Source organism: Buceros rhinoceros, unplaced genomic scaffold (genome assembly GCF_000710305.1).
Source record: "Buceros rhinoceros silvestris isolate BGI_N320 unplaced genomic scaffold, ASM71030v1 scaffold8745, whole genome shotgun sequence".
NCBI classification, from domain to species: domain Eukaryota; kingdom Metazoa; phylum Chordata; class Aves; order Bucerotiformes; family Bucerotidae; genus Buceros; species Buceros rhinoceros.
The window spans coordinates 103,470-129,982 of NW_010413415.1; the positions used below are offsets into that span (position 1 = coordinate 103,470).

At 42.5% G+C, this 26,513-nt stretch overlaps 1 protein-coding gene across 1 annotated transcript in view; it reads left to right on the plus strand.

Moving 5' to 3' along the window:
- LOC104493944 (teneurin-1) overlaps positions 1 to 26,513 on the plus strand; it is a gene marked incomplete at its 3' end in the record, with an annotated part of 128,519 nt that overhangs the window by 96,213 nt on the left and 5,793 nt on the right. The window contains exons 18-19 of the mRNA XM_010136714.1: positions 3,740 to 3,972; positions 14,643 to 14,797. Of these exons, the coding sequence (XP_010135016.1) occupies positions 3,740 to 3,972; positions 14,643 to 14,797 (388 nt within the window). The remainder of the gene's footprint in view (positions 1 to 3,739; positions 3,973 to 14,642; positions 14,798 to 26,513) is intronic.

Genomic DNA, 26,513 nt, shown 5'->3' on the forward strand with positions numbered 1-26,513 from the left:
TTTGAACAAACAGTCTTATGAAAGTCCTTTTAGAAGTCTGGCTGTAGAAACACTCTGAATTTAATAAGTGTTAATCAAATTCACCTTGGTTTCTAGTAAAGTAGGTTTGATTTGTTCCCTTTGTAGGAATGAAGTCTTCCTCTAAAAATCAGTTTGCTGATCACCAGTCAGAGACGGACAGCCTTAAATCCAAAAGCTGGGAGTGCGTTTCACAGCTGTCATATTCGTTTCACATGGTGTTTGAATGATCACAGACAGAGCCAGCCGAGGACACTGGAGCTGTAGCCACAAGGAAATAATAAAAAAGGCTTCAGAGTCACACACAAGAGGACTGTGCTTTAGTGGTTCTAGGGTACTATGAGCTTTAAAATCTGCCACAGTTACAGAGGGTGCAGAGCAGACCCCCGAACTGAGGACACCGTGTTACAGCTGTCCTTGCTGCTCCAGCGAAAGCAAAAGCAGGTGGCTTCCTCCCTTCCCAGTTAGCGTTTCGGCATTGTAACAGGGATTTCTCTAAACCTTAGGCTTTTGTGACAGACGGCGAGGGAGTTGTTACAACAATCCAGCTGCAGAAATGGTGTGGTGTGCTGGAAAGAGATAGCAAGGCACTCTGTGTCCTTAGAAACAAGCTGCTTAGTGTTTCAGTACTTCAGCGAGACACGTAAGCCAGCACGGTACAGCCTAAGCTGGTAACTCCGTGGCGTGGCAGGAAGCGGCGTGTGGATCGAGCATGTGTTTGCGGGGTGAGAGTCCCGGCTGGATTCACTCCCTTTAGCCACGAGAATGCTGTTGAATACTGTAGATGATTTGCCAGCCTACTTACAGATGATGTCACATCTCTTATTTTACAATGAAAACTTAGTAAAATGACAATTCCTAGTTGGTAAGCACGGGGTTCTACCTTTTAACTGAAGGATTGTTTCCATTTGCTTTAAACTGACCAATATCTTCGTAAACTAGTTAAAAGAAGCAAATTGAACTTATTTACTCTCTAATACTTTCAGAACATGAATCAAGTTTTAAAAATTCAGGGGTTTCTTTTGTAAAGTAGAATTGTTTTTAATACCTTCTCACTAGTGCTAGTTTTTTGAGATGAGCTTAAACTTTGATTAAACCAAAGCAGGAAGAGGCTCCAAAATCCAGTTCCTCAACACAACTTCTAGTCTCCAAAAGAGCGGAGGAAAAATGGTTCTTTTTACTGGCACCAAGAAAATACTGTGTAAAAAGGGACAGAGTTTGGAGGCCAGTCAACGGCAAAGGCTGTAACTGTTCAAAAAACAACTTAGCCCATTTGTTTTTTCTTGTCATCAAGATTTTGTAAGAAATAACGAGGCTGTTTAATAACTGGTAAAAATGGAAACTAGGCTTTGAGGGAAAATTTTACTACAGGATAGTAATAACTTGTTCTGGAAAGGTTCATGGTAAATCCTAGTTTACTTAATATAGTTTTTAATAGGCTGATTTAAATAAACTCAGATATAGATATGATTGCAAACTGCTGCAATTATAGCAAGTGTTTTATTTTGTTCCATTTTTTACTAGTACTCTTTAAATGTAAGCATTTTAGTACACAAGGCTTTAAGCATAAATATCAAGAATTTTCTAACAGCCAGTCTATTAAATGTAACAACAAGGACGACAGAAAATGTGTCTGTAAGGAGAGTATATATACATGGTGCGCTGCAGTTTCTCCGTGATGAACAGTATTATTTAATGTCTGCACTTATCCTGGCAACTTTTTCTACAAAAGTATTTTATTAAAAAGTCATCTTCTGGCTGGCCAGTCTGAGCTTACTCCAGAGAACACAAATGGTTCTTCATCTCTGTTTTCAAACCATTTTTTGTAATACTAGTGATACATAATTCAGCATTAATTGCTTTTAGCTTGTCCTCTTACCTTTCATCATACCACTGTCCTCTCATCCCCTGGGTTTCACAGCTGTTCCCCAGCTGTGGGACTGTCTCTTTCCTTGTATTTCCCCCTTCTGTCTTTTATAGATATTTGAGTCTAAGGTCAGCGTTAACTGGTCTAGCTTGTGGCCCAGTCCTCAGAGATCCTGAGTACTTTCTGTCCCTCTTTGGATGGAGAATGAGAGCTGAGAGAAAGAGGCCCAAGCTCTATCAGTTTTATCATGGTACAGCATTAGTCTTATCACTTCTAAATGGAAATAGGATTTCAGCTGATCATCTGTTAGACATTTCTTGGCAATATTTGGAGCACCCAGTAGATTGCTGAAATAGAAGATATGGGTGAGTAATTTCTCCATTGTTTAGCAGCATTGCTCAGTAAGGTGGAACTGTCTAATAGATGATTAATGAAGCTTAATATCTGCCTCAGCCAAGCAAAATCTTCATATTAAAAGAAGCTCCATCAACCTGAAATCGAGTCAGTGTCATCTCAGCCATTACATACCTGTCCTTGAGTTTTTGCCAGTTCTTCAGTTCTGTTTTATCTAGATTCTTCCTTTCCTGGTGACATTAACACCTGTCCCTGCAGAGGGAGGTGAACCCCGAGCAGTTTCAAACCCACCACAACCAGAATGGGCGAAGCAGAGGTGTTACTTGTTTCCTGTCTTTGTTGCAGCAAACTTAGGTGTTAGTTAACTGTACCAATGGTAACAAAAGTCTCAAAAAAAAAAAAATTGACCATTTTTATCTGCAGATCAGACAGGCGAGTCCCATCTAGAGTTACCGGGGGTGCAGGCAGGTCAGTGTCCAGCCCAGCCGCCTGTCCGAAATCTCCTCCTTCCCCTGGAGAAACATGATGGTGACAAAAATACTGTCCCAACACCTAAACACTCTGCCAGGCCTTGGCCACCACCCTGCCTGTGGCGATCTCCCACCGTTTCAGAAACCAACTGTGTAATTTAGAGAAGCTACACCTGTCTGCATTTTTATTTTATTTTATAATCAGGACTACACAGCAAGCTCAGGACACTGGCATGCTGTGCCATGTGCTTAGACAATTTCCTCAAACTGGAAATTAACTTTGCACTGAAAAAGAAACAGAAAGTCTTATTGGTTAAGAAGATGCAGCCAGTGCTCCAATTAGAATTTATGATTCTCACCATTTAATTAACATATGTAAATCTTTTTTTAAATAACATTTTATAATCTCAATAAGGCACTCGGTGCATGAATTATGGTGCATTAATTCATGCCTAGTTGCACTGACAGTACTTGGCCTTCTGCCTTGCTCCTGACAATACAGTCAGCATGAATTAAGGCACCATATTTCACACCTTCATATTTCCTGAGCTTTAGAAACAGATAAAAATAACCAAGAGTGGGTATTTGTGCCCATGGAGAGCAGCCTCTGATTCACTTTGCCGCAACTTGTAGATTTGTTTTCAGTGCCAAGAGTACCAGGACTTACCAGGTACAGAAAAAATGACCTTCCTTTTGATAGTAATAATTGCAGGTAAGCTGAAGGCACTGAGGTTAGCTTTGTACGGGGTGGCTTGGTACTGATGGACAGACTCCATCAGGGTGCTTCACCAGTACTTCACCTGTGCTTAAGCTCGCTGGCACGTAGCTGGCTCCTCAGCCAGTACTAGTTCCTTCCTTCCCAGCAGCGGTGCTTGCGTGAGCTGTGTTAAAGCTGGTCTCACTTATGCCTCTTACCTCCAAATCATTGAACAGATGTCTTCAGATAAGTAGGAAACAATTGTTACGCTGCTGCTAACAGAGGTTAAAAAGAAAAACAGTTTAACTTTGCTGCTCTTCTCTTCCCTTTCAGTACAAGCCCTGCACATAAATATTACTTGGCTGTGGATCCAGTGTCAGAATCACTTTACTTGTCAGATACCAACACCAGAAAAGTCTACAAAGCAAAATCTCTCACTGAAACAAAGGACCTGGCCAAAAACGTAGATGTGGTGGCAGGAACAGGGGATCAGTGCCTTCCATTTGACCAGAGCCACTGTGGAGATGGCGGAAAGGCATCCGAGGCCTCCCTCAACAGCCCACGAGGTAAGACAAGAGCACATCTGCAGTACTTGGTGTCGGTCATTTGTCATTTCCTTCCGTTGTTGAGAAACTCAGATGCAACTGGGTGTGCAAAAATGGGCCTGGGGCGATCATTTAGGCAACTCTGAGGAAGCCAAATAATTTCATGGAGCTCACTCACGTTTTTTATACAACCAGTTCTCTACGAGGGCGTAGCATGAGCAGCAGGCTCCAGCTGGCATCCTCTGTCTCCATGTGTGGCAACACTCCTCTTTTATTACCTTTCGGTTGCAAGGTGACGGCATTTAATTATATTTAACTTTTAAGCAGATAATGTGGTTGCAAAGTCTGGTTTTTAGATTTTATGCATTCGGGTGATTCTTGTAATGTTAGTGGAGCTTCCTCATACACATTAAGGCAGGGCTGTTCAAATCAGACAGCAAACTCAGGTTTTCTGGGAACTCCAGTCCATCCTTCCTTACTCAATGCATTTTGCAAAATAGGAGCATCTCACCTACTACACATGAAATAAGCATTTTGCTGCCGCCTTCCCGTTGGAGTGAATCCTCATATTGTCACAGGTAAAACGCATGTGGAGGCTTGAATCCCCACCAGCGGCACAATTAATCTCCCGGCAGTGTGCAGGGGAATTGTGATAATAGTCTCTGGATTTGGTGCTCTAATGCAGCTGATCACCCTCAACTCCCACTGAAATCCCTGGAACAAAGGGTTCTCTGCGGCTCCCGTGGCAGAGCCCTGAGTGGGCTTTTAGTGTGCCTCCCCCTAACGACTCGCTCTAAGGAAAGGGTTTGATTCTTTTTCGTGAGCTAATAAAGGAAGGCTGTATGTCAGTGAGAAATTAGAATATATATCCAGACAGAAAACACCTCTAAGACAAGGAAATAATCCTGCTTTAAGGCTTAGTAAGAGACACGTGGTAATTAGAGAGTGTCTTTAACATGTCTTTAATGATAGAAGGTAAGTGTGAGGTAAGTACAAATAAATGTTAGTTTTCAGGCAGCTAATTAATGTAATGAATCAGTTCTAAAAATAGTAGAAAACAAGCTTTCAGATCCTTTAGCAGGAAAATGATCGATGTTTTATTGCCCATTACAACTGATTATATCTAATTATAATACAGTTTGTTGTTCCATCTTCTTTTCTGATTGGGGAAGTATGTTGGTGAAAATTGGTAATATGCTATTTACTTGAAAATACCCGTGCAGAGCTGGGTTCTGTAACAGAAGGCTCTACTCATAAAGAAATCAAGAAACATCAGAGTTAGAGTTCGTGAGTGCTGGGACAGCCAGCAAATATTTAAAAATTCACTGTTAGCAGACAATGGCTCATATATTGGCAAGTTCAGGTAATGGCTCCGAGCTGCTTTTGATTTATGCATCCCCTCTAAATTACATCAGTTTGGAATTGTCAATTTGTGGTGCTTTGGATTTTGATCTCAAGGACCTTTGAACTGCCACGTGCCCTTTTGTACAGGGCCCAGCAAAATGCAGCAGCGCAGAATGGACAGTGAGCGGTGCATTGCCACAACGTCCTGGTTTGCTTCAGAACTGTCAGAGGTTGAATAACCTCAGAAAGGAGTAGGAAGTACTTGCCTGGTACCCATAGATCTATTATTTATTAAGAAACCCCAAAATCTCACTTACTTAAATACAGTTTTAGAGATTCTTTTGCATCACTTATTTTACTTGTTCTTGGAATAACTATCAAGTCAGAAGATGTCACATTTCTGCTGCAATAACATTCAAACAGTGGACACAAAAATGTTTTTTCTAGAAGGCAGGAAACATGACCAAACATTTTGGTGAGTCTACAGACTCACCAACATCTTGGCCATGTTTAAAAATAGTTGAACGCAAAGCAACACAATGTTATGTAGTATTTGACCACAAAAATAACTGAATTGCTTCTAATTTCTCACCTCTGAGATTTTTACAGTGCAAAACCATGTACCTGATAATGCGGATAAAGACAGAGTAATTGCTATGAGATTATTAAATATAATCACTTGCATTACTCAATGACCAGACAAGATTTTTTATGTTTTTTAAGCTGATACAGAAAAACTTTTTGCTTTTTTTTTTCCCGTTTGCCTTCTTATTTTTGGCCAAAGTATTCCTTTTTTTCACATTACAAATGAAAAATAAATTTACCTCTTACTTGGGAGAAAGGTAATGCCTGAGAAAGAAATCAGTTTATTGGCCGTCGGACCTCGGTTAGTTACAGCTCAAAAGCTGTGTTCTCATTTTTGCTGCTGGCTGCTCATGACTCCAAATAAGGGCTTATCTATACACCTCAGTTTATCCATTTGCAAAATTGATAAGAAATACCTACTGTGTAACACTTGTGAAACTTAATCCTGTTTGGTAACATCCTCAGAAGTATGTGAATACATCAAAATTCAAATACTCTTATTTACTTCTCTGAAGAAAAGTTGCTTCAAATATGTTTTAGCTTTTTTGAAGTCATAACACTTTTTCCATTTTGGTGGCCTTGCAGGCAGCTTTTGGGAGAGTCCTAGGTTATTGTTTAATGATTTAAGGCTTTCATCAACTTTTTTTTCTCATTATCTTTATTTGGCAAGACCGCATTTGCCTAGTGACCAGAATTAAATGCCAGACAGGAGAACAGGGTGCAGTCACACTAATCAATTTTGATTTGATCTGCTTTCCAGAACTGTCATTCCGCAGGTAACAGACACGTCTGGCTTTGTTCAGTCTGTTCCCCTGTCTGTATGAAGGACTAGAGATGGGGCTTAGTGAACATTAATCTTGCGCTGTTGTATGTGGAGCTGACTTTGAAAGATGCTTTTAAACATGCATGGGTGATGTAGTTGAAATTTGAACTTCAATATATTATTTTTACTGCAACTTTCTCTAATTTTGTAGAGATTTCAGACTAATGAGTCATGTAATAGATGACCAAGTACTTAAGCTGAATGTGAAATGATACAAGGTAGGGACATAAAATAAGATCTGTGACAAGCTGAGCACATTTATTACACAAGAAGATATTGAAGATGAAGAAGTAACTACACAAGATATTAATCATTGACTGAATTCCAATCACTTGAACTTTACTAAGTAACAGGTTTTAATTTTGGGGTGGATAATTCTGTTCGATGGTGGTTTTTTGATTAAAAGTATTTATGGCACATCTAGTTACCAACACTATCATTTAAACAATCTGGATTAGTATTTATAAGGCAACATTATGGGATAGTGTCCTGATTTTAACTAGAGTCCTGATTTTAACTAGATTAGTCACTGAGTGTTGGAGCAGTGAGAAGCACTAGAATTAACAGAAATACCTGGGAGTTGTTCTCAGCACAGCAAAGCCGATGCCTGGATCAAAGGCACTGAGCACTTACCCTGCCCTTCTGAAATCAGTGGGCTTTCGACATGCAAAGAGATTGGACTTCCCAGGCTTCATTGACAGAGACAGTGAGAGGATGAGGCAATCAAGTTACCACGTTTTTGCTGAGCTACAGTTTCTCACGGTCAGTACACTAAGACAGGTGTCTTGGATTCACATCCGATTTCAATTACCTTGTATTGGTGACTGACTCACTCACACCAGACAGCAGTGGTGGAAATGCAGACTAAGTAACTTGTGTGCAAACAGCAAGTCCCTCCAGTGACTGATCCCAAAACATCAAAAGTGATTTACAACATTTGGAAGACAAGTCTAAATCCAAAGATTTCAGCATCTAAGGGCCTGCAGCATCTGCACTTTGGCTGTTCCAGACCAGATTCTAGATCTGGAATATAGACGTACGCACTGTCTGTGCAAGCTGTGTGCAGTCAGTGCCTCAAGAAATTAAAAACTGCACCCTGAGTACTTGAATACAGTGCAGAAACCTCACTAGAGATGCAGTAACCTCAAAGTAAGCACCGAGAACGTGTAGAAGGTGGGAGTGAGTTCTAACTCCCATGCATAGAAATACCTTACACACAGCTGTAGCAAAGAACCTTCTTCACTCAGACTCAAGCCCATGAACTAGCAGCATGAAAGCTTAAATTAAAAATCAGTTCTGCAGTGTAGTCTTATTTGTTTTGCTTGAAATTACTAAAGACTATTTAAAAAATCATGGTTTTGAGTGTGGTCACCCCAGTAGCTTACCTCCTGAAATAATCAGTCTTGTTGCTCACCATCTGCAGCAATACTTTCTAAAGTAAATAAAGCTGCAAGAAAAAACTGCTTGGATTAAACCTCTACCTTTGTCAAATGACAGTAGCCCATTTAGGGCCTGCTCCTGCTCAGCTAGAAGTAGGACATGCACCAAATTCCTAAGACAGCCTACTGTGAAAACAGGACCCCCCCGTCACAGGTAATGATCAATACTATTTATTCAGCAATCTTTGCTATTATTAAAAATTCATAAGACCTTTTCAACCCTTCCGTACAATTCAAAAGGGAGAGAGAATGGGTGGGATGTTTTATTAGCAATACATAAAGTAAGAAGTAGACTAGCCAAGGTGATTTGCAGTCTTGAATCATTGTCATGTATACAATATAACCAGCAAAAAAATGATCTCATGCCATTTTTGATTCAGTAAAATGTATTCCTTATTTTTTTCTTTAGTAGTCTCCTCTACCTATGGTTTCAGAAGTCTGGCAATCTTGTAGACATTTCAGGTGAACTTCTTGGACAGCAAGTTTTCCTAAATTTCATCCAATCTTACCTGAGTGCATAAGTTACTTTTCTGCCTACCTTTGTCAGCAGCAGGCATGACCCCAGTCATCGTGTCTCAGAGTGGGAGCAGGACGTTTTCATTCACAGTGAGTAGTTAAAAATGCTGTTTGCTCCCACTCTGTTGTTAATGCATCTAAGGAGAACACTCCAGTGCAGGCACTGAAGTTGTGTTCAGCTGACAAAGAGCTTCTGAGTATTTTGCCGCTAGTACTGAGACAGTAATGAAGTAAAGATGACAAAGATCACAAGGCAACAGACTGCAAATCACTTGAATCATATTTTGAGTGGTGTATTATGCTAACCTATAAATAACTAATTGCATAAAATTGCTTTAGTAGTTTCTAGATGGCAGCTTTAATTAAAAGCACCGGAGACATTTAGAAGTTTAGAAATGGATGGCATGTAATTTGCCCTTTTACCAACCATAAAATGGTAATTAACCAATTTGATTCACTTCTTCCTATTAAAAGTTTTATGAGAATCACAAGTTCCTTCTAAATACATTTTTCTGCAGAAGGTGGCATTCTCTTTTATCAGTCCTCACCAGTAGTTTTGGATGTTTTTACAAATTCTTCAGCTGTTTAATTAGAAGTTTTCAATGTAAAATGCTCATTTGCGAAGTTTTTGGCTGAGCAAAAAGTATAAAGTAGAATTTCCAGAAGTGGGCAACAGATAGCTCTAGCTGCTCTTTATTGATGTGTTCAAAAGGGATTGGTTCCCAAAAAGAGTCTCATAGAATCCAAGTGTGGGCTATGATGTGGGGAAGAAAAGGGAAGAAAAGATCTTAAAGGGAAATTTACTGCATAGCTTTTAATCCATATTTTTAGCACTACGAGCTCCATTTCCACTGAAATGCCAAAATTTCTAGACTGAAAGTTCATATGTATAATCATCGTGTATTTTGAATTTATACCTGCGAGAACTACAGGCAAAAGTGATCAGTTTGCTGTCAAAGTGTTATTTGCATTTGTAATCCCGTACGTACATGCGCTAAGGCAGATCTGTCAAGGGAAATCCGCCTTTGACCGAAGTCACTGCCGAGAGCACACAGCTGGAGAGGTTATAGTCAGCCGCCTGTGCTGATCGTGGTTGTACCCAGCCCATCTACTACGTACTGGTTTCTGCAGAAAGCAGTTACAAAGAGCAGAACTTTTTCTGCAGTTTTTCTTGGTGATGACGCTTGTGATTGCTCCAGCAGCAGTTTGTATTTAATGTTAGTTAACAGAATTTAAGTGGTGCTGATTAAAAGACCCTTGTAAGTGTTGTTCCAAGATGTCTGCACTTAAATCTACTGGAGATGGATGTTCCTAAGAGCCACTGCTTTACATCCAGGTACAAAATCTAGGCCTACATAAGACAATCCCAGTGACTAAACATGACTAAAAACAGTCCTTCAGCACAAGCATGTTACTTAGAGAAAGAGACTGTGCTCAGCCCTGAGTCAAAGAACAAGACTAAATCCTTCCACAGGTTTATTTTGTCCTCCCGACATCAATGCTTAGTGAGGAATCCCATATCCAAGCAAGGCAAGTCTGTCATTTGTGCAGTAGGTCACATTTGTGCTCTAAGACAGCATCAGCTGGGCATATGGTTTAGTGCTAGAGTTACTTAAAAAAACAGAATGCCACTGAGAGCCTAATACTAACAGCATCTCATTCTCTGTGCAAAGAAAAGGTGCCTGAAATGACCTTTTTACTCACTCACGGAGCGAGCAGTGTTCCTCCTTGCACCCCGTGCAGTTCTTTGCACTCAGCATGTGCCTGATTCCTCTCCGAGTTCCGTGTTGATGAAAGCACAATTGAAGTGCTGCGTGTGATTTGAGTCTGCATTACACCGCACGTCAGAAAAGGATTAAAAGTAAGCTCTTGGAGTACAGATTATGTGAAGCATCATGCGAGATGTGACAGGAGCGTTAATGAATCCAACTCTAACAATGAATAAATTGGGACAGTTTAGCTGCAAAAGCTGCAAATCTGTGTTTTGTTTTCCAGTGGATGCCTGGTGTAGGGTATTTGCCAACAAGACTTAAATAAGTAATTTTTTCAAATAGGTAAAGTCATGTTGCTTTAGAATATGGGAGTAAGCGTCGTAAATATTTGTTTGTTGTTGAACATACTGGTACTTGAAGAAACTGGCTTATTAGGAAGTACCGGGAAATTATAATCTTTTGTACCGAAGGCATGGGCTTGTTGATGCCATCACGTGGGCAGATGTACTTCTCTTGCAGACAGATTGCCTTTCTGCAACGGCCGGAGAGCCAAACGTGCACTGTTAACTTTAAGGGATCTTGCATTTTCTTACATCGTGTTGGAAGTCCATTCAGCACCACAGGTTTATTTCATTGCAGCACAACTTTTGATTTTTGTCTACTGGATGGTGTGCAGCTGACACAGCCATCTGTTCCCAGGGAAATTGCGTAAAACAGAAGATGCGCTTGCCCTAGTGATAGATCCTGGCCTTGTGCAGTCGGTGGCATGGATCCCATCCAGGGCTGCGCTACCCAGGTGAGAAGCACAGCTCCTTGCTTACCATGCAGCACCACCCCTCTGCAAAGGCAGACTGAGACACCGCACGTGTGCTTCCCACCCGCATCGGGTTCCTCATTGAGCCTGTGAACCACTGGAAAGCAAATCAGATCCCATCCCGTATTGCTCCACGATGCAGTATCACCAAGGTTAAAAACAGATCCAACAGTCATAGCTGCATGCACATCGCAACAGTCACACTGTGGTCCTTGCTCCTCACAGCTTCCCCACCACAGCAGTCCAGCATGGCTTTTTTTTCTTAAAAGGAGTCTTGAAGAGACTCTCGAGAAAGTAGGAGGCTGGGACTGAAGGGACTTTTGGTTCAACTTTCACACATCCCTGAAGAAAAAGCCCTAGAACCATTTCCTAGCAGCTTTTTCATTTATTGTAGTCCCTTAGCATGCTTCAGCTTTACAGCATAAAGCTGGTCAGAGCAGGACAGAGCCCATGAGCATCCCCGTGGGACAATGAGGAGGTGCCTCAGAGCCCAGCTCCACCTGCTCTGTGGCTCCAAACTGTGGCACCAGAGTCAACACAGACCTTCACATTTTCTGAAGAGGAAATTTATCCACGTACAAACTAAACTGCAGATCGTGCCTCAGGCCTTTGGGAACTATTGTCATGAAAACCTCTGCAGCCCTCTAGATGCATCCCAGAAGGTACAGTCCTTTCAGTGTGGTTTGCTCTGTTGGCTTCTGCCTCGTGCAATCCCTCAGAGTAACATCTGGATAAACCTCATCAGATGTATGTGTTAATTGTTTATACAGTCATTAATAACCAGGCTGGGTTTCTTTTTGCTTCAGTTGGAGTTTTAGCAGCTCAGTTACATCAAAAGAGATTTTGCAGCTTGCTCCCAGCCTTTGTTTCTGAAGGAGCTGGCCCTCAGCTCCAGCCCTGCAGGCATCCCAATGGTGGCACTCAAGTCTCTTTGGTGCAAAGTCTCTTTATCTTGTATGAGGGACAGACAGAGGTGCCACCCTTCCCAAAAACTAGAACACACAGGTCACCTCCCAGCACCTAAACAACCCCTTTTTCTTCTCAGATACACACTTTACCTCAGCTCACCTTCAAGCCTTCAGCCTTTTGGGTTTATAATTGGGCTTCTCAGAAGCAAACAGCAGCTGTGAGCTTGCCAGTTGCTCTGTACTTAGCAAAAGCACCGTTACTGTCTAATTAGAGAGTGAAGATCCTCCGAGGGAGCCAGTAGCTGTGTGCTCACAGGGCAGCAGCGAGTCAGCCTGCTCTGACTTCAGCATTTTTATAAGGTCCCAGATTCCCCCCAGCCGGCCCATCCATCCCCCCCAGGTGATTTCAGTGCCCCAGGTGACAACTGTCCTGGAGAGCTGGACACGTCAGTGATCGGCCGTTTCACATCATGAAGTGGTGTAGCCTAATGCCGTACCCTGCAGCACTTCAGCAGTCTGTGGACTATTTTGTGCTGGATGGAGAAGGAGACAGGATGGTGAACACCCCTCTTCTAATAGCACTTCACAGCCAGACGAGTGCACTGAACTGACAGTTTAAAGAATAATTTCAGCTACTGGTGCGGTGCTGGTAGGAAGCTGGACCCTAAAGTTAACTGCTATTGCCTTCAGGTACTTTTTTGTGATGATACCCTCTGACCTTTGCAAGGTGCCTAAACATCATCTGTGGTGAAGAGGCACCTCTGGACAGGAGCTGGGTGGTGAGGAACATGATGGCAGAGAGTACCTGAAACCTATTCCCCTGCAAGGCCTTCACACCTCACTCTGTGCCTTCCTCTCAGCTGGAGTAAGGGATGGAAACCCTCTGGCGAAGGAGGTCAGCCTGCTCTAGCAGAGACGAGAGTCGAGCCCTTGCTAACATCCTGGGCACGGTAGAAAAACTCGTGTGAGCATTTTCCTGCTGTTTGTTAGGAAAGAAGTGGTCCTGGGCAGTTCGTCTTGGGACTCTGCTGCTGGGTGTTAACACTGAAAGAGGAAGCGTATTACACTCAAATGTGTGTGTAACTGAAACTCAATCCCCCAGCATCTCCAACTGCCAGGTTTATTTAGAGGCCTGGGGAGACTGTCCCCCATTCTCCCAGCACCGTGGGCGATGTTCCCCATGAGGGCTACCTGGTCCTGCCCCTAGTCTGCTTCCTCCCCCTTACACCCAGCTCCTGTTGCTCCTGCATATTTAAAGAAATTAAATCACGTATAAGGAAATCAGGCTGGGAGGAGAGGAAATTTGGTTTGGGTTTTTTTTTTTTTCCTTTTTAATGGTGTGTGGAATTGCTGTGTAAGATCCTAAACTGGCATGCAGACAAGCGTTTTGTAAATTCAGAGTACATTCAGCCTTCGCTTGTTCTAAATGCAGGGGACAAAAATCAAGAACCTTATAAGCCACTGTCCAAACCATCTGTTCAAGTGCTCTGCCTTTCATTTCTGTGTAGCAGAACATAAATTCATTATTAAAATAGCTTGGCTGTGCACAGCAGCTGCTCTAATTGCAAAGTTATGCAACTTTAAATGGGAAATTATGAAGTAGTTAAAGCAAGAAATTGAGCAGTTTTGGTAGAAAGGATTTCACAAACCTAACATGAATAGAAGTGCTTTTCTAGCTATATTTTCAATATTTGAGGGAAAAAAAGATCTTACTGTTCATGCAGTAAAGGAAAGTCTTAATGAATGCAGGGCGGACTGAGGAGACGGTGTTAGACTGGGACAGGACGAGGGTGGGCACGAGTGGCGGCATGGCTGTACCACACACTGCTGGTGGGAGAGAGCGAGCCTCCGTTCCTCATTTCCCCGCTGGAGGACAGAGGACCCTGACCTTCACAGAGCCCTTGCAGTTCTTTCAGGGTCCAGCACTAGCTCCTGCTGCAGTCCAGTGTTGTCGTGAGCTGGTTGCGGTACACGACCGTTGTCCTGGGCAATGCTGCGCTGCAGTATGTTGGAATTCCTTCTGCCTGCGAAGCAGAGCCGGATTTGGACCATTTCTGTGTGTGGCACATAGCACAGTAAAAGTCATCTTGCTTTCTGTGGGTGCTTCCTCCTCCCTCAGAACACCAGGAATTCAGACAGGACAATAATAAAAACAACTTGCTTCTGCATGAGAATTAAGAAAGTGAAAATGAAGACAAATCAACTGTAAGATAAGTTTTTAGAAAAGTTAGGCTTGTTGCAGTTGTGATGGACGTGAAGGAAAGTTATTGAAGAGCCTAATTCTATGTATATAAAATTACATTGCAAGAAGCCTCTGCTGTTCTGTTGTTTCTTCCTCGTGTAAGTCACAGTCAGTCTGATATATTGGTATGATCTTTCCATGTAAGGTTTGTATAAGTCTCAACTAAGTAATGGGCAGGAAAAAAAGTCGTACTTTTTTCATCAGCAGATTTTCGGAGTCTAAGAGGAGAGGAAACATTTTAAGCTCGTACTTTTTAATCTAGATAATGTCAGTACTAACACTCGGTTTTACCCTTTCGCTTCATCTAGGTATCACTGTGGATAAGCACGGATTTATTTACTTTGTTGATGGTACCATGATTCGGAAAATTGATGAGAACGGTGTGATCACAACAATAATAGGTTCAAATGGCCTCACGTCAACCCAGCCGCTGAGCTGTGACTCTGGAATGGACATCACTCAGGTAAGCACCTGGTTTTCACGTGTTTCAACTTAGTTTCCTGTACAAGAGGTGTATCTCAGAGTATGCCGGATGAATCAGATAATTCTGGAGTGCACATTATGGAGTGGATCTTCCATTCACATGACTATTTTAAGGTGTACCATATAAATGCAAAACTCTACGCTTGATTTTTTTCCAGGAGATGGCACGTGAATGTGTAGAGGGGCTTACAGAAAGAATACATGCTGCTTTAGAAAGTTGCTTGCCTCTTTGAGACAGGTCTTCTGAGGGGATTAGCAGAAGTTTAGAGTGCTTTCCTTTAGTCCAGCATTCAGACTGATTTGCTTAAACTACTAAATGGAAAATATTTACATTCTGTTTACATCTAAGTCTGTTTGAAATCATGGAGGAGCATTAAGTACACAACAGCAGTACTGAAGCTATTGCATTCCGATTCTTAAAGTACTTTTCAGTTCTTATTTTAAGAGCAGCGTAAAAGAAATAGCGTAAAAGACACTTATCGCATCTCTAGTTTACACTAGAAAAGATGTAAACATGAAGAAACATTCGCAGAATCATAGAATGGTAGAATCTGGTTGGAAGAGACCTCTAAGATGGAACTTTTGACTAGTCAGTGAGCCACACTTCCAGATAGCACGGGAGAGGGATTGGCCTTTGCCAATAAATACTTGAATTAACCGGCTTCAAAATGGGGGGAAAGCTGTACTTGAAAAACTCGTGGGGCATTCAATTAACATAGTAGGATTATGTTACGGACCATGTAGGCTAATCACCAGGATCCGGTTAATTTTGCATTTCATTTTCTCCCTGCCCTTTCCTCAGTCCTTCACAATTGGAAAATCACAGTTAAAATACCCTGCGTAACGATGATAAGTCGCTCCTCATTTCTAAGCAGACTTTGAGTAATACAAGGTGACCGTGATCTTGTGTTCACATACATGAGGAACGTGGGCGCAGTGTTTTGAGTAGCTCTCACCAAATTTCACAGGGGCGAACGATGGAATCTAATGCTGCTGTCACAGAAGCAGTTGAGGATTTTGTTACTAGAGTCAAACCAGAAAAATGTGTTCGTGTTCCATCTCACATGTCACTGCACCCTCAGTACTTGCCAATGTGGGGAGGGGAACCTCAGCTTCCCCATCGCAGTTCTGGGATAGACAGGGCTTTGTATTCTCTCTCATCCAGTAGACATTCCACGTAGAAGCCGTACAGGGTCAAATGGCTTAGTTGTGCTAAACCCAAGCTTAAACTAGCCTGGTAACTGTCTTAAGACCGTACAGTTTCGGGACACCTTGGCTTCTGCTCTGGCACCTCTCCGCAGGAGAGCCAGTCGTGCCGGTGATGAGCGAGCGGTGCTCCCCGGCTGCAGGCCCTCGCTCCCTGCGCCGTTGCTACGTACCAGCTGGCAGGAGCGATGCTTCATGGAACTTAAAGCTGCTTGAAGCACGTTTGCTTGCTTCTTGGACACATCTAACAACTGCCTGGGGCATCAATAACCAGATTAGAGATCTCGGAGTTGCAGGGAATGGTGCCAGGTGCAACGTCTGCTCCCTGCCTTCTCCTTCTGATCTGCAGCTCAGGCTGCACAAATAATTGCTTTATTGGCCATATAATGTGCGGCTGTGTGTTTGTGTTCAAATTTTTGCTCGTTTTTCTCAGGAACAAAATGCCTCACTGAATCTGAAATGGTGAGTTTTGATAGTCTTCAATTCTTTTTAAAAACGAAATTGAAGAGGTAAACTTCAGCAGCTGAAAGCTGAAAGCAAAAAAAAGCTGTAAGTAGGTTTAAATAGCCCTAAAATCCTGCCTTTTGGTAGGTTGGCTACTTGCCAGAAACAGGCTTAGTTTACCTTTCTCTACAGCCTATGTTGTAGAGAGAGGCAACAGTTCCAACACCATGGAGAAAGGGCTTCTGCAAAATGTCAGATAAGAAAAAGCGTGTCGTAGAGGAAATTCTTCTTCATATTGCTCTCAGGACATCAGCATTCAGCTGGGGTAGGGCCTTCTTTTTGCAGAAGGAGAAATAAAGGAATTTTTTCCATGAACAATCCAGGTGCTTCCATGCTACAGCACCTCCAGGAAGCTACTGCTGCACATGTCGCAAAATTTTCCAAATGTTTCAGCATTCTGAGTACTCAAGATACGCTCTTACCACATAGACTGAGATAATCTGAGGTAAATGGTGAATACGTGCCAGTAAATATCCTAAAGGACGTAACAAATGATGGCATATTACAGTGTCCCTGACAAGCGGCATCCCCTCTTTCGAAGGGCATTAATGCTGTGTAATCTTCCGTCACTGGCAGGTGAAGTCACGTGGAAGTACAGATGCACAGAGAGCTTTTGGAAGCATTTCTGTTTCGGAGGATTTGTTTTGTGAGGGTTTAAGTGAATCTACTTACAAAATCTTTCACAAAATCTGTACTGGTGAGGTTTTCCACATATGCAGTAAAACGTAGGCACGAACTAAATGCCAAGAATACATGTTCTGAAAAAGACTGTATCAAATTTGCTCAATAGTCTTCTTCCAAAATTGTTGCTGAGAACCAGAAAACCCTGTGAAATAATCACATCCCCTTGAAGTCAAGCCTGTTAATCTGAAAATATATCAATGAAAATAAGGGAATGATATTTCCCCTTTGTCAGAAACAATTGTATATCCTTGCAAGACTGCTGCGTTTATTCCAGAACGGCATAAACATGAAACAAAAATGAATTTGGCCCATCTCCACCGAAATTGTTTTTTGGCTGAATTACAAATGGCATTTACATCAAGAGAATGTGGGTTGCTCACAAATTGCGTGTTTAGAGTGGCTTATGAAAGAGGTTAATAAAATCAATTCTCAAAGCTAAATCTGTTCTGACAATAAAATCAACGTCTTGCTCAAAATCAATATTTCTTGATTTACCAAAGTACAAAAACGTTCTCTTGAAGTAAACACATGGAGTAACTGCCCGTTGCAAAAACTACCGTAAATGACAAGCTTTCACTTTAAGGTGTTCGCTTTAATAAATGAGCTGATTATGAAAGGGTTTAATCATTTATTCCAATATCAGTTTTGATGGAAGCCTTATTAATCATTGTGATTGTTATTCACCACCTTCTCATTCTGAAGTGTGGTATTCTGCATTCAGAACGGGCAGAGGGCAGGACAGCTGGGCCTGAAAAGATTATATGTGGTTGCAAACAAACCACCAAGCTCTGGCTAATTACTTCGATCTCATACTTCACGGTGAAGATGTTAATCTGAATGTAGAAGGAAAAGGACATTCGGTTGAGGTGTTTGTATGGTATGCCAGCCTTGTCAGAGCAATTTCAGCGTGTGCAATACTTGGATGGCTTTTCCTCTCAGCACAGATGACTTTAGTGTTCTTCAGTTAGTTAATAAGGAGCAAATCCAAAGAAAATGTCTCCTCAGTTTATGAATATATATGTGTATATACTCCTCACTCACCACTGGTGCCAGGATTTGAGCAGGTTTTTAAAACCAGTTGTTCCAGTATCTTTCATTTCGATAGAGCTGGTCGTATTTTTGAAAAAGCTGCCTGTGAAACCCTGAATACTAGAACCTGAACAAGAGCTGAATTTTAAAGGCAAAACGTTTTTTGAGAATATCGAAAGGTGGTGTTGATCTTCATTGCTTCAGTGATTTTTAATACTCACCTCACTGATGTACAGCTCCCGGAATCTGAATGCTGGACTTTTCAGATGAGTGCTCCTGCTGCTCGGACCTTGTCTCCTTCTTGGTCTGGCTCCCATTCTTCATTTGTTCTTTGGAAGCAGTTTTGTTGTAGCTTAATTAAATGAAAAATGAACCCGTGTTGAACCTTCTCCTTTTGCATCTGAGCTGGATGCCCGTTGGATTGTTTCTAGCTGACCTCACAGCTGTACAGTCTGCTGAATTTCTCTTTCTGTCAAATTGGAGCCCAGCTGAGGAGAACAGAATTACCCACTACATCTCCTACCTTCCCCATACCCTTTGCATGGGAAGTCTATTGCAAGTACTTAAATCAGGGACATAAGCCTTGCTCTGAAATACTCCTGCTGGCTTCTTGGATTGCAGCACTGCTAAGTGCTTTCCAAACTTGACCTAGCAGTGGGCTAGCTGGGGAGACCATCCTGCAGCGGGACCTGCGGCAGGGCCTCCTGGCCACAAGCCGCAACAGGAGCACTAAGGGAGGAGCCCAGGAAGGAGAGTGATAGAGGGGAAAGAGTGCGGCGGGCCCCCGGGGCCAAAAGCCGCAACAGGAGCACTAAGGGAGGAGCCCAGGAAGGAGAGTGATAGAGGGGAAAGAGAGGGGTCATCATTCTGTTTCACTGCCCGGTTAATTTGGTCTTGATCCCGGTCTAGATCAGAGGCATCTCTAGGTTGCCCTTTCTCTCAAATGCACACACTCCCTTAGTGTTTGCTGCATCCCCAGGGTATACAGATATTTTTTTAGCCTGGTAATTGGTAGCAAATGAGAGCATATTGTGTGGGTATGTCTGTCTGTCTGTCATTGTTATTTTTCTCACAATAAATAAAAATCCTGCGCCAACTTCAGACAGATTTGTAGAGGAACACTAGCCTTCACAGCAATTAAATTCCTACACATCCCATAAAAAATATTAATCCAGTTAGAAGAGAGAGACCTAAAGTGCCCTTTCAAAAGGAAATATTGCAGCATGTTCGTTCTTTTATTAAGCTCCAGAGATTCCACTCAGGATCTAATAAATGCCCCATTCACAGGAAAAGCTTCGTTTGGTGCTTGGATCTTATTAAACTCCCAAGTCAGTCAGCCGTGAGACGGAAGTCCTTAGGAAACCAGGCTTCATTAGATGCAGCGTTCATAGAAGTTATATTGACATTGTGGGAGGTTTTGTGTGAAAGGAAAAACACTTCAGCTCAGCTTGAGCGATAAGCTTCGCCGCTCTTCTGCCTCCATTGCTGGGGTGAAAGCTGAGGAGAGAATTAGCAGATATTTCTACCACCTTGCAGTTGCATCGGTATCTCTCCTCCCATGGGAAGTATGTGGGCTGAATCTCCACCACTCTAAACCTCAAGTCATTTATATCTGTGCAAGTGGTAGCAGTTAGTGTTGGGGAACCATTTAAACCAATCTCAAGCACAGTCGTTGCAAATACAGAGACCAAACATTTGCAAGGCAACAGAAAACGAATCCCGAGAGCTTTCTCTTAGCCTGTTACCATGGCCTTGTTCTCGTGCTGATGTCAGTCCTACTAGGCATGAGTCTGTGCCATAGTAATAGCTCCAGCCTGATTGATGGTGTTAATAACTGTCACTGCTGTGCTCCGAAGTGAAAGGTCTGGTTGAAGACTTTTTCTTGACATTTGCACTTCATCAGCCTTTGTTCAGCAGTTCTCCACGTGAGAGAACCATCTATATTGTGTTGCTTCGCATAAACTTCAGTGACACTGCAAAATGTTTTGCTCCCTTATAAAAATATGGCAGTGTTACTTACATAAGCAATTTGCTTGCATCGGTCAAATCAAAAGGCAGATTTCTAGAGCAGGGTTTAAAGGCGACCCACACGTGGCAAGAATGTCAGGTCCTGGACAGGCTGCTTTGGATGATGGAGGAGAGGGGAGGGGGCAGTAGGTAAGACTGTTGATGCCCTACTTGAAATAGTGCAGTGAGGGACAGAATGCTGGGAAGTGGGAGTAAAGGTGAGCAGACTTGTTGAAAATGTATTCTATATCTCACAAATGCAAACGCTGACGTTGCTCCCGCAGTCACAAGTGCTGCAGGCGCTCCCCACCAGCATCTGCACAGGCATAATATGCTTCAGTGGCCTTGTGGAAGCCTTTTGAGCAGAACAAAAAGATCCCAGGACATGGTGACCTCACTTGAAAGCCGTGATGAGGGTCTGCTCATCGGAGCAAGCACAGCCTGAACAGAACTTTTGCTGGGTACGTTCAGAGGAAGGAAAGAAAACGTGAGAGATAAAAATATGGTCTGATGTACAGGTGAGAAACAGGGGGAGCGACTGGCAACATGAAAACCAAGTTGGTTCTAAGCTGAAGAACTTTTAAGTCAGGTTGAGAGCAGGATATCACAAAGCAGCTGCAGGATTACATGGAGCCAATTAATTAATTAATTAGCATTGCAGGTCAGAGGAAGACGCACTGTCCTTTTAGGTGTTTCTCTACATCCCCCACAGTACATACTGCATTCTTGTAGAAGAGGAAAGCACAAACCACTTTCTACTTGCCTTTTTTTAATGCTAGATGCATAATATTCTAATGGTTAGAGAGCTGTGTGCCATCAAAAAGGAACAACTTTGTTTTGACTGTAGCAAAGTTCTGTGAAACTACCCCTGCTCTTGATTTCCTTTCGCTCCTGTACCTGTGCGAGGCTTGTGATACACTGTTCTAGTCATGTGTAATTAATGCATCATAAATATTCCAAATCTCTGAACGGTGTTTTTCAGTGCTTTGCAGAAACATGTTTTATGTGTTTTGTTAAATAGCTGAACAGAAAGCACACAAAGCAGAAATAACAATTTATAGGCTCTTTAATTTTGTTTGTGGTCTTGCCTTAGAAAGGACTTTCAGGGCTTTTTGCTTCTTTAGAAAATTGCTAATTTTTGCTGCATGAGGGAGCCCAGAAAAAAGGGGAGTTTTTCCCAGAATAAAGTTGTCTCATTCTCTTGTTCTTTTTGCTCTGCTGCTTAATTTCGTGTTCTTTCTTCTCTGGCTTTGCTGGAGTACCGGAGAAGCCAACTAAATTGGAACTTGTAGCCTCAGCCAAACCAGGAACTGTTTTGCCACTGACTTGAGTAGAGCTGGAGCTTCTCCCAGCTTAACTGAAAGGGGTGAGTGCTGAGTGTGTAGTAAGGAGCAACTGTGTCCCAGGAGAATGTATGTGCTTTGGAAAAATAGACCAAAACAGGGAGTGGACAGAGCCTTTACCGAGATATGCTCAAACCTTTTCAAAAATGAACCCCACCCTTCCTCCCAATAAATTGTTAGACTTTGGAAACCATAAGCCTATAAAAAATAATTCCAGCCACAATACCTAATGCAGGAACATGCAGTCACTAGTGTCCGTACTTTGACACAAAAAGCTGAAAGCCTTTTTAAAAAAGGATCTTCAGGTAGAAGATGAAATAATCTTTTCCCAGGAGCAGAGGAGAGGTTAAGCAGCCTCTCTTGAACAGGAGCGGAGAGTAAAGAGGCTCATAGGATTAGGATCGCAGGAGGAAAAAAATCTGAGAGAGCTCATGAATCAAACTTGTAGGTGTATGATGCGGTTTTTAGAATATCAAACAGAAAACAGGGTGGTTTCATCACAGCTAATTTATATTCTAATCAAATTATTCTATCACCGAATTTTAAATATTAGTCATAGAAGCAAGATAGCGTGCAAGAAGTCACACTGCCATTTCTTCCTGAAAGCCCCAGCACTCTTTTGGTATTGGTCACCTGCAAAACAGCAATTTATTTCAATTAACTGCCGTAAATAATGCATTACCACTGAGTAAAAGACTATGTACATTTTAATCAACTCTTCCAGCAATGGCGTCCTTTTCTTTGGTTGTTGAGGCAGGGACTGTTAGACACTTGATGGTGAAGTGAAGGTGACCTGACAGACCTCTGCTCACAACTTTTCTCTTACTTTTTGCTGTACAGAACCAGATTTAAAGTCGTTTTTTAATCATTTGTTTCTAATGAGAAATGGCGAGGAAGAAACTTCTGTAAGAACTGGATGGCTGGCTGAAGGTAGCAGCTCAGCCCGGAGTGTAGGTGCTCTCGGGTGCACAGGAGCATGCAGAGGCAGGCTGAGCAGGCAGTGCCTCTCCTTGCCTTTTAATCCCGTTATTCATCCACATCCACTAACAACAAGGCCTGCCTGTGATTTAGGAAATATTTGCTTTGATTGAGGCAACTCCTACATTAGCCATTTTTTTCAAGGTTGTCAAGGCTGGTACTGTGTTATGTTGCTCTCTTTCTCTCATCAGCTCTTGCCTTTTTTATTCATCCACATCCACTAATAACAAGGCCTGCCCGTGATTTAGGAAATACTTGCTTTGATTGAGGCGACTCCTACATTAGCCATTTTTTTCAAGGTTGTGCAGTGCCTCTCCTTGCCTTTTAATCCCGTTATTCATCCACATCCACTAACAACAAGGCCTGCCTGTGATTTAGGAAATATTTGCTTTGATTGAGGCAACTCCTACATTAGCCATTTTTTTCAAGGTTGTCAAGGCTGGTACTGTGTTATGTTGCTCTCTTTCTCTCATCAGCCAACCCTTCACACACCTACGGGCTGAAGGACCCCCCCATAGATGTACCAGGTTTTGTGTGTAATAAAGGGAGTAACAATAATAACTGAGCCTTGTGTAGAGCTGTCTTTGCTGTCTCTACTCCAAGCCTTTCAGGCTGCCAAGTGCCTTCTGGTTTGGGCGTTTGGAAATGGTGCACAGCATTACAGGGAGAGAGACCAAATGGGCTGGCACACGTCTGGAGTCTGTGTGCAGGGCAGATTTGAGGCCAGCAGCCGGCAGAGGTGTCTGTCCTGCAGAGACGTCTTGTACTGCTGGGATAGACATTGCACTGACTAGGTCAGAGGAAGATGGTCCTACATCTTAGAGGAGTGAGGACTGGTCTTTGGACTTCGAGTCTGTCTGTACGACAGCACAGATCAGGAGAAAGCTTACAGAAATAAATACAGAAGCAGTGTAAGTGAAAAAAGAGATATAGGCATTTAATTCTCTCATCAGGTCATCGAAATTCTACCCAGCGGCAAACTGCTGCATTTGAAAGCTGTAGAAGAAAGTGGGGGTACGGCTGCGTGACTGAAAGCACTGTCCCACAAGAACCGGTGGAAGGGCGGTCAAAAAAGCCAGCGCCGCGATGCTGCTGGCCTGCAAATTGCTCCAGCTGCTAAGGGGAACCTGAAAGTCTACAAATCCTGTCAGAACAACACCGTAATAATAACAGCTTACAAAGGGCAGGACTCTAGCATGGAGGGAACTCTAGCGGGTGTTGTTCCCGTGTTGTCTGGGTGCTTCTCGGGTCTCAAAGCTGCTTAGAAACAAAGACTGGAAAGGTTTTAGTACCAAGAAGTGTTGCTTTGGAAGTATTACGGTATCTCCAGTATTATTGTTAGGCCTGTTTGCCCTGAGTTAGGCTTACAAGCTGCTGAAGTCAAACGAAAGGCAGCTGTGACAACCCCAGAAAGTAACACGGCGGGAGCGGGAGCCTGGGCAATGACAGCTGAGGTCGCCTGATTTCTCCCCTTCATGATACTGTGTTTGCTTCAGCATCTTTTCTACCCTCGTTCCTGCCAAGGGGAAAAAAAAATGGGAAAACACTGTGTCAGTGCAGGAAAAAAAATGCAAATGTCAGGACAGAAATTGGTGGTATCCATTTGTAGGTGCCATTCAGGGGCTGCGTTTATAGTCGTGCCTTAGGAAGTTCAGGCCACGGAGAGATGCAAACAGGATGACAGAGAGCACCGCTTCATGCAGTATGTTACTCTGACAATAACACTCACATTTACAAACAAATTAGCTAAAAATGTCTGAAGGACATTCAGCCTTTACAAACTGGGCCTCATCTCCTGCTGCTCTGTTCCTTTGGGATGGGTATAGCATGCAAAATGATACACTGCCTTGGAGGATAAATTTATGAAGTTTAGCAATGTAGGTCACATTGCAGAAAAACCACAAATGTCTGAACATCACTCAGTAGCCATTCAATCAAGCGCTCAAAGTGAAACGGGGAACTGAGCAGCGCGTAGCTGTCTCTGGTGAGAACTGGGGAAAGCCGTGATATGATGTAAAACCCGTTAGGTCTTCCATCCATATGGATTTCTTTTCTCTTCTACTTTTCTTGCCAGTTATATTTCTATTTTTTCAGAGTTATATTTTAGTCGTACTAATACTGGCAACAAAACCAACATGTTTTTTGCTGTTACTACCATGAACTATACGTGTGCTGCGTGGCTCGAGAAAGCTATGCCAAAACTTTCAGGAATCAGAAGAGGTCAAATGGTAGAAACTTGGTATCAGTAGCGTAGTCTAAGGAACTAATTTCATTATTGAATGATTTTTGTATACTCCCATCCAACCAGAAGGATTTATAACATGGTATTCCCTTCAATCTTTCTGGATTTGGTTTGAAGGAACAAAGAAAAGAGGACATTTTAAAAGGGTGTTTCTAGACCTAGCACTGTCTGAAGATGGCTGTTGCTTTCTAGATCTAGAAATTGCTAAAAGCCTGAGATCCAGAGGTTTCGAACTTTGCTGCAGATGTTGAGAGCCTTCCTGAAGACATGTAGTGCCTTTGTAGATCTGGGGGCTTTCTTTCACTTGCAGAAGTTGTGCTTGTGAGTTCCGTGGGGTAACTCTGAAGGGGAAGCTCAAACCACACACGTGGGTATGTGCTCTCTTGTGAAAGCTGTGGAGTTAGCGTTTGTTCTGATCCTTGCAGGCATGTGTAGTTTAAAGGTGAAAATCAAACTTTTCTGCAGTTGTTTTGCTTTAACTCTCTGCTACTATTTAGTAAAGAATTAGTTCACTCTTCCAGTGGGTTTAAAAGAGCTGTTACTGTTGAACTGTGTCTGGAACAGTGCTGTGTCAGAAGTCATGATCTTAGAGAGACAGTTGCAGGGCACAAATCTGTATGAAGTTTTAATTTCAAGAATTTAATTTAATTTCGAGGTTGACTCAAGATTCAGGGCAGAGTCAGAGTATTTGGCTGATGTATTCACAGTGGCTGGTGTTGCTCAAAGGCAGGGCTTTCCCTTTTGTCAGTTTGGGAAATCTCGTCTCTGTATCCTCTCTTCCTCTCAGTTTTCAGGCCAGATGCTTTTACGAACCTCAGTAGTCACTGGAATCAAAAGACACTGTGACATCCTAGCTCCAGCCTCTCGCTGTTCCCAAACAGCTTTTAATTACTGTCTCAATTAAAGCTTTTCAAGACCTTCCTCCCACCTTTTCTGCATTGGCAGTACACCGGCGTTCTGCATCCAGAACTTCTGAGCCCAAAACGGGAAGATGAGGCCAAAACTAGTGAGAGGTTTATTAAGATTTATGCAACCTCACTTCAGTGCTGTCTTGTCTGACAAGCGCTGGGACCTAGAAACGCGAGTTAGAAAGTGAGGCAAAATGGAAACAGTCCTGCTGTTAGCTGGATTTCCACCTGGTCCCGCTCCCTCCTTTTGGCCATGCAAATTAACTACAACGGTATGTTTGGAGGGCATCTATTCCCACTCCAGCGCTGGAGATGCGTTTGGGTTAGATTCAAGCTCGTCATCTATTTTGAGATATTTTAATTGCAGAGTCTAAGATTCCTCCTCTCGGAGGTACTAGTCTGCTCAAAATACTTTGGAAATTCCTTCTGGGCATTTAACAAAGTATTTCTTTCATAGCCTGTATAAACTGTGGGTACCATGTTTAAACAGACTTAAATGGCTTAGGAATCTAAGTCCCATTGATTTTCATATTCAATGGGCTTATGTGATTCTGGATAATATTCCCTCTGTTATTAAATAAAGACAGTGTGAAACCTAGAAATCAACTTTATAGAAATCAACTTTTGCTATTGATTTAATAGATCCAAGATACAGCCTTTGAAGCAAAAAAAAAAAAAAAATAATCATAGAAGAGAAATGATGAAACAAGAAGAGAGCTGGGAAGTGAGAGCACAGTCTCATGGCAAAGAAGCGAAGACAAGCAGCGAAAACTGCTGAAGTGGTGCCTTGCCTTC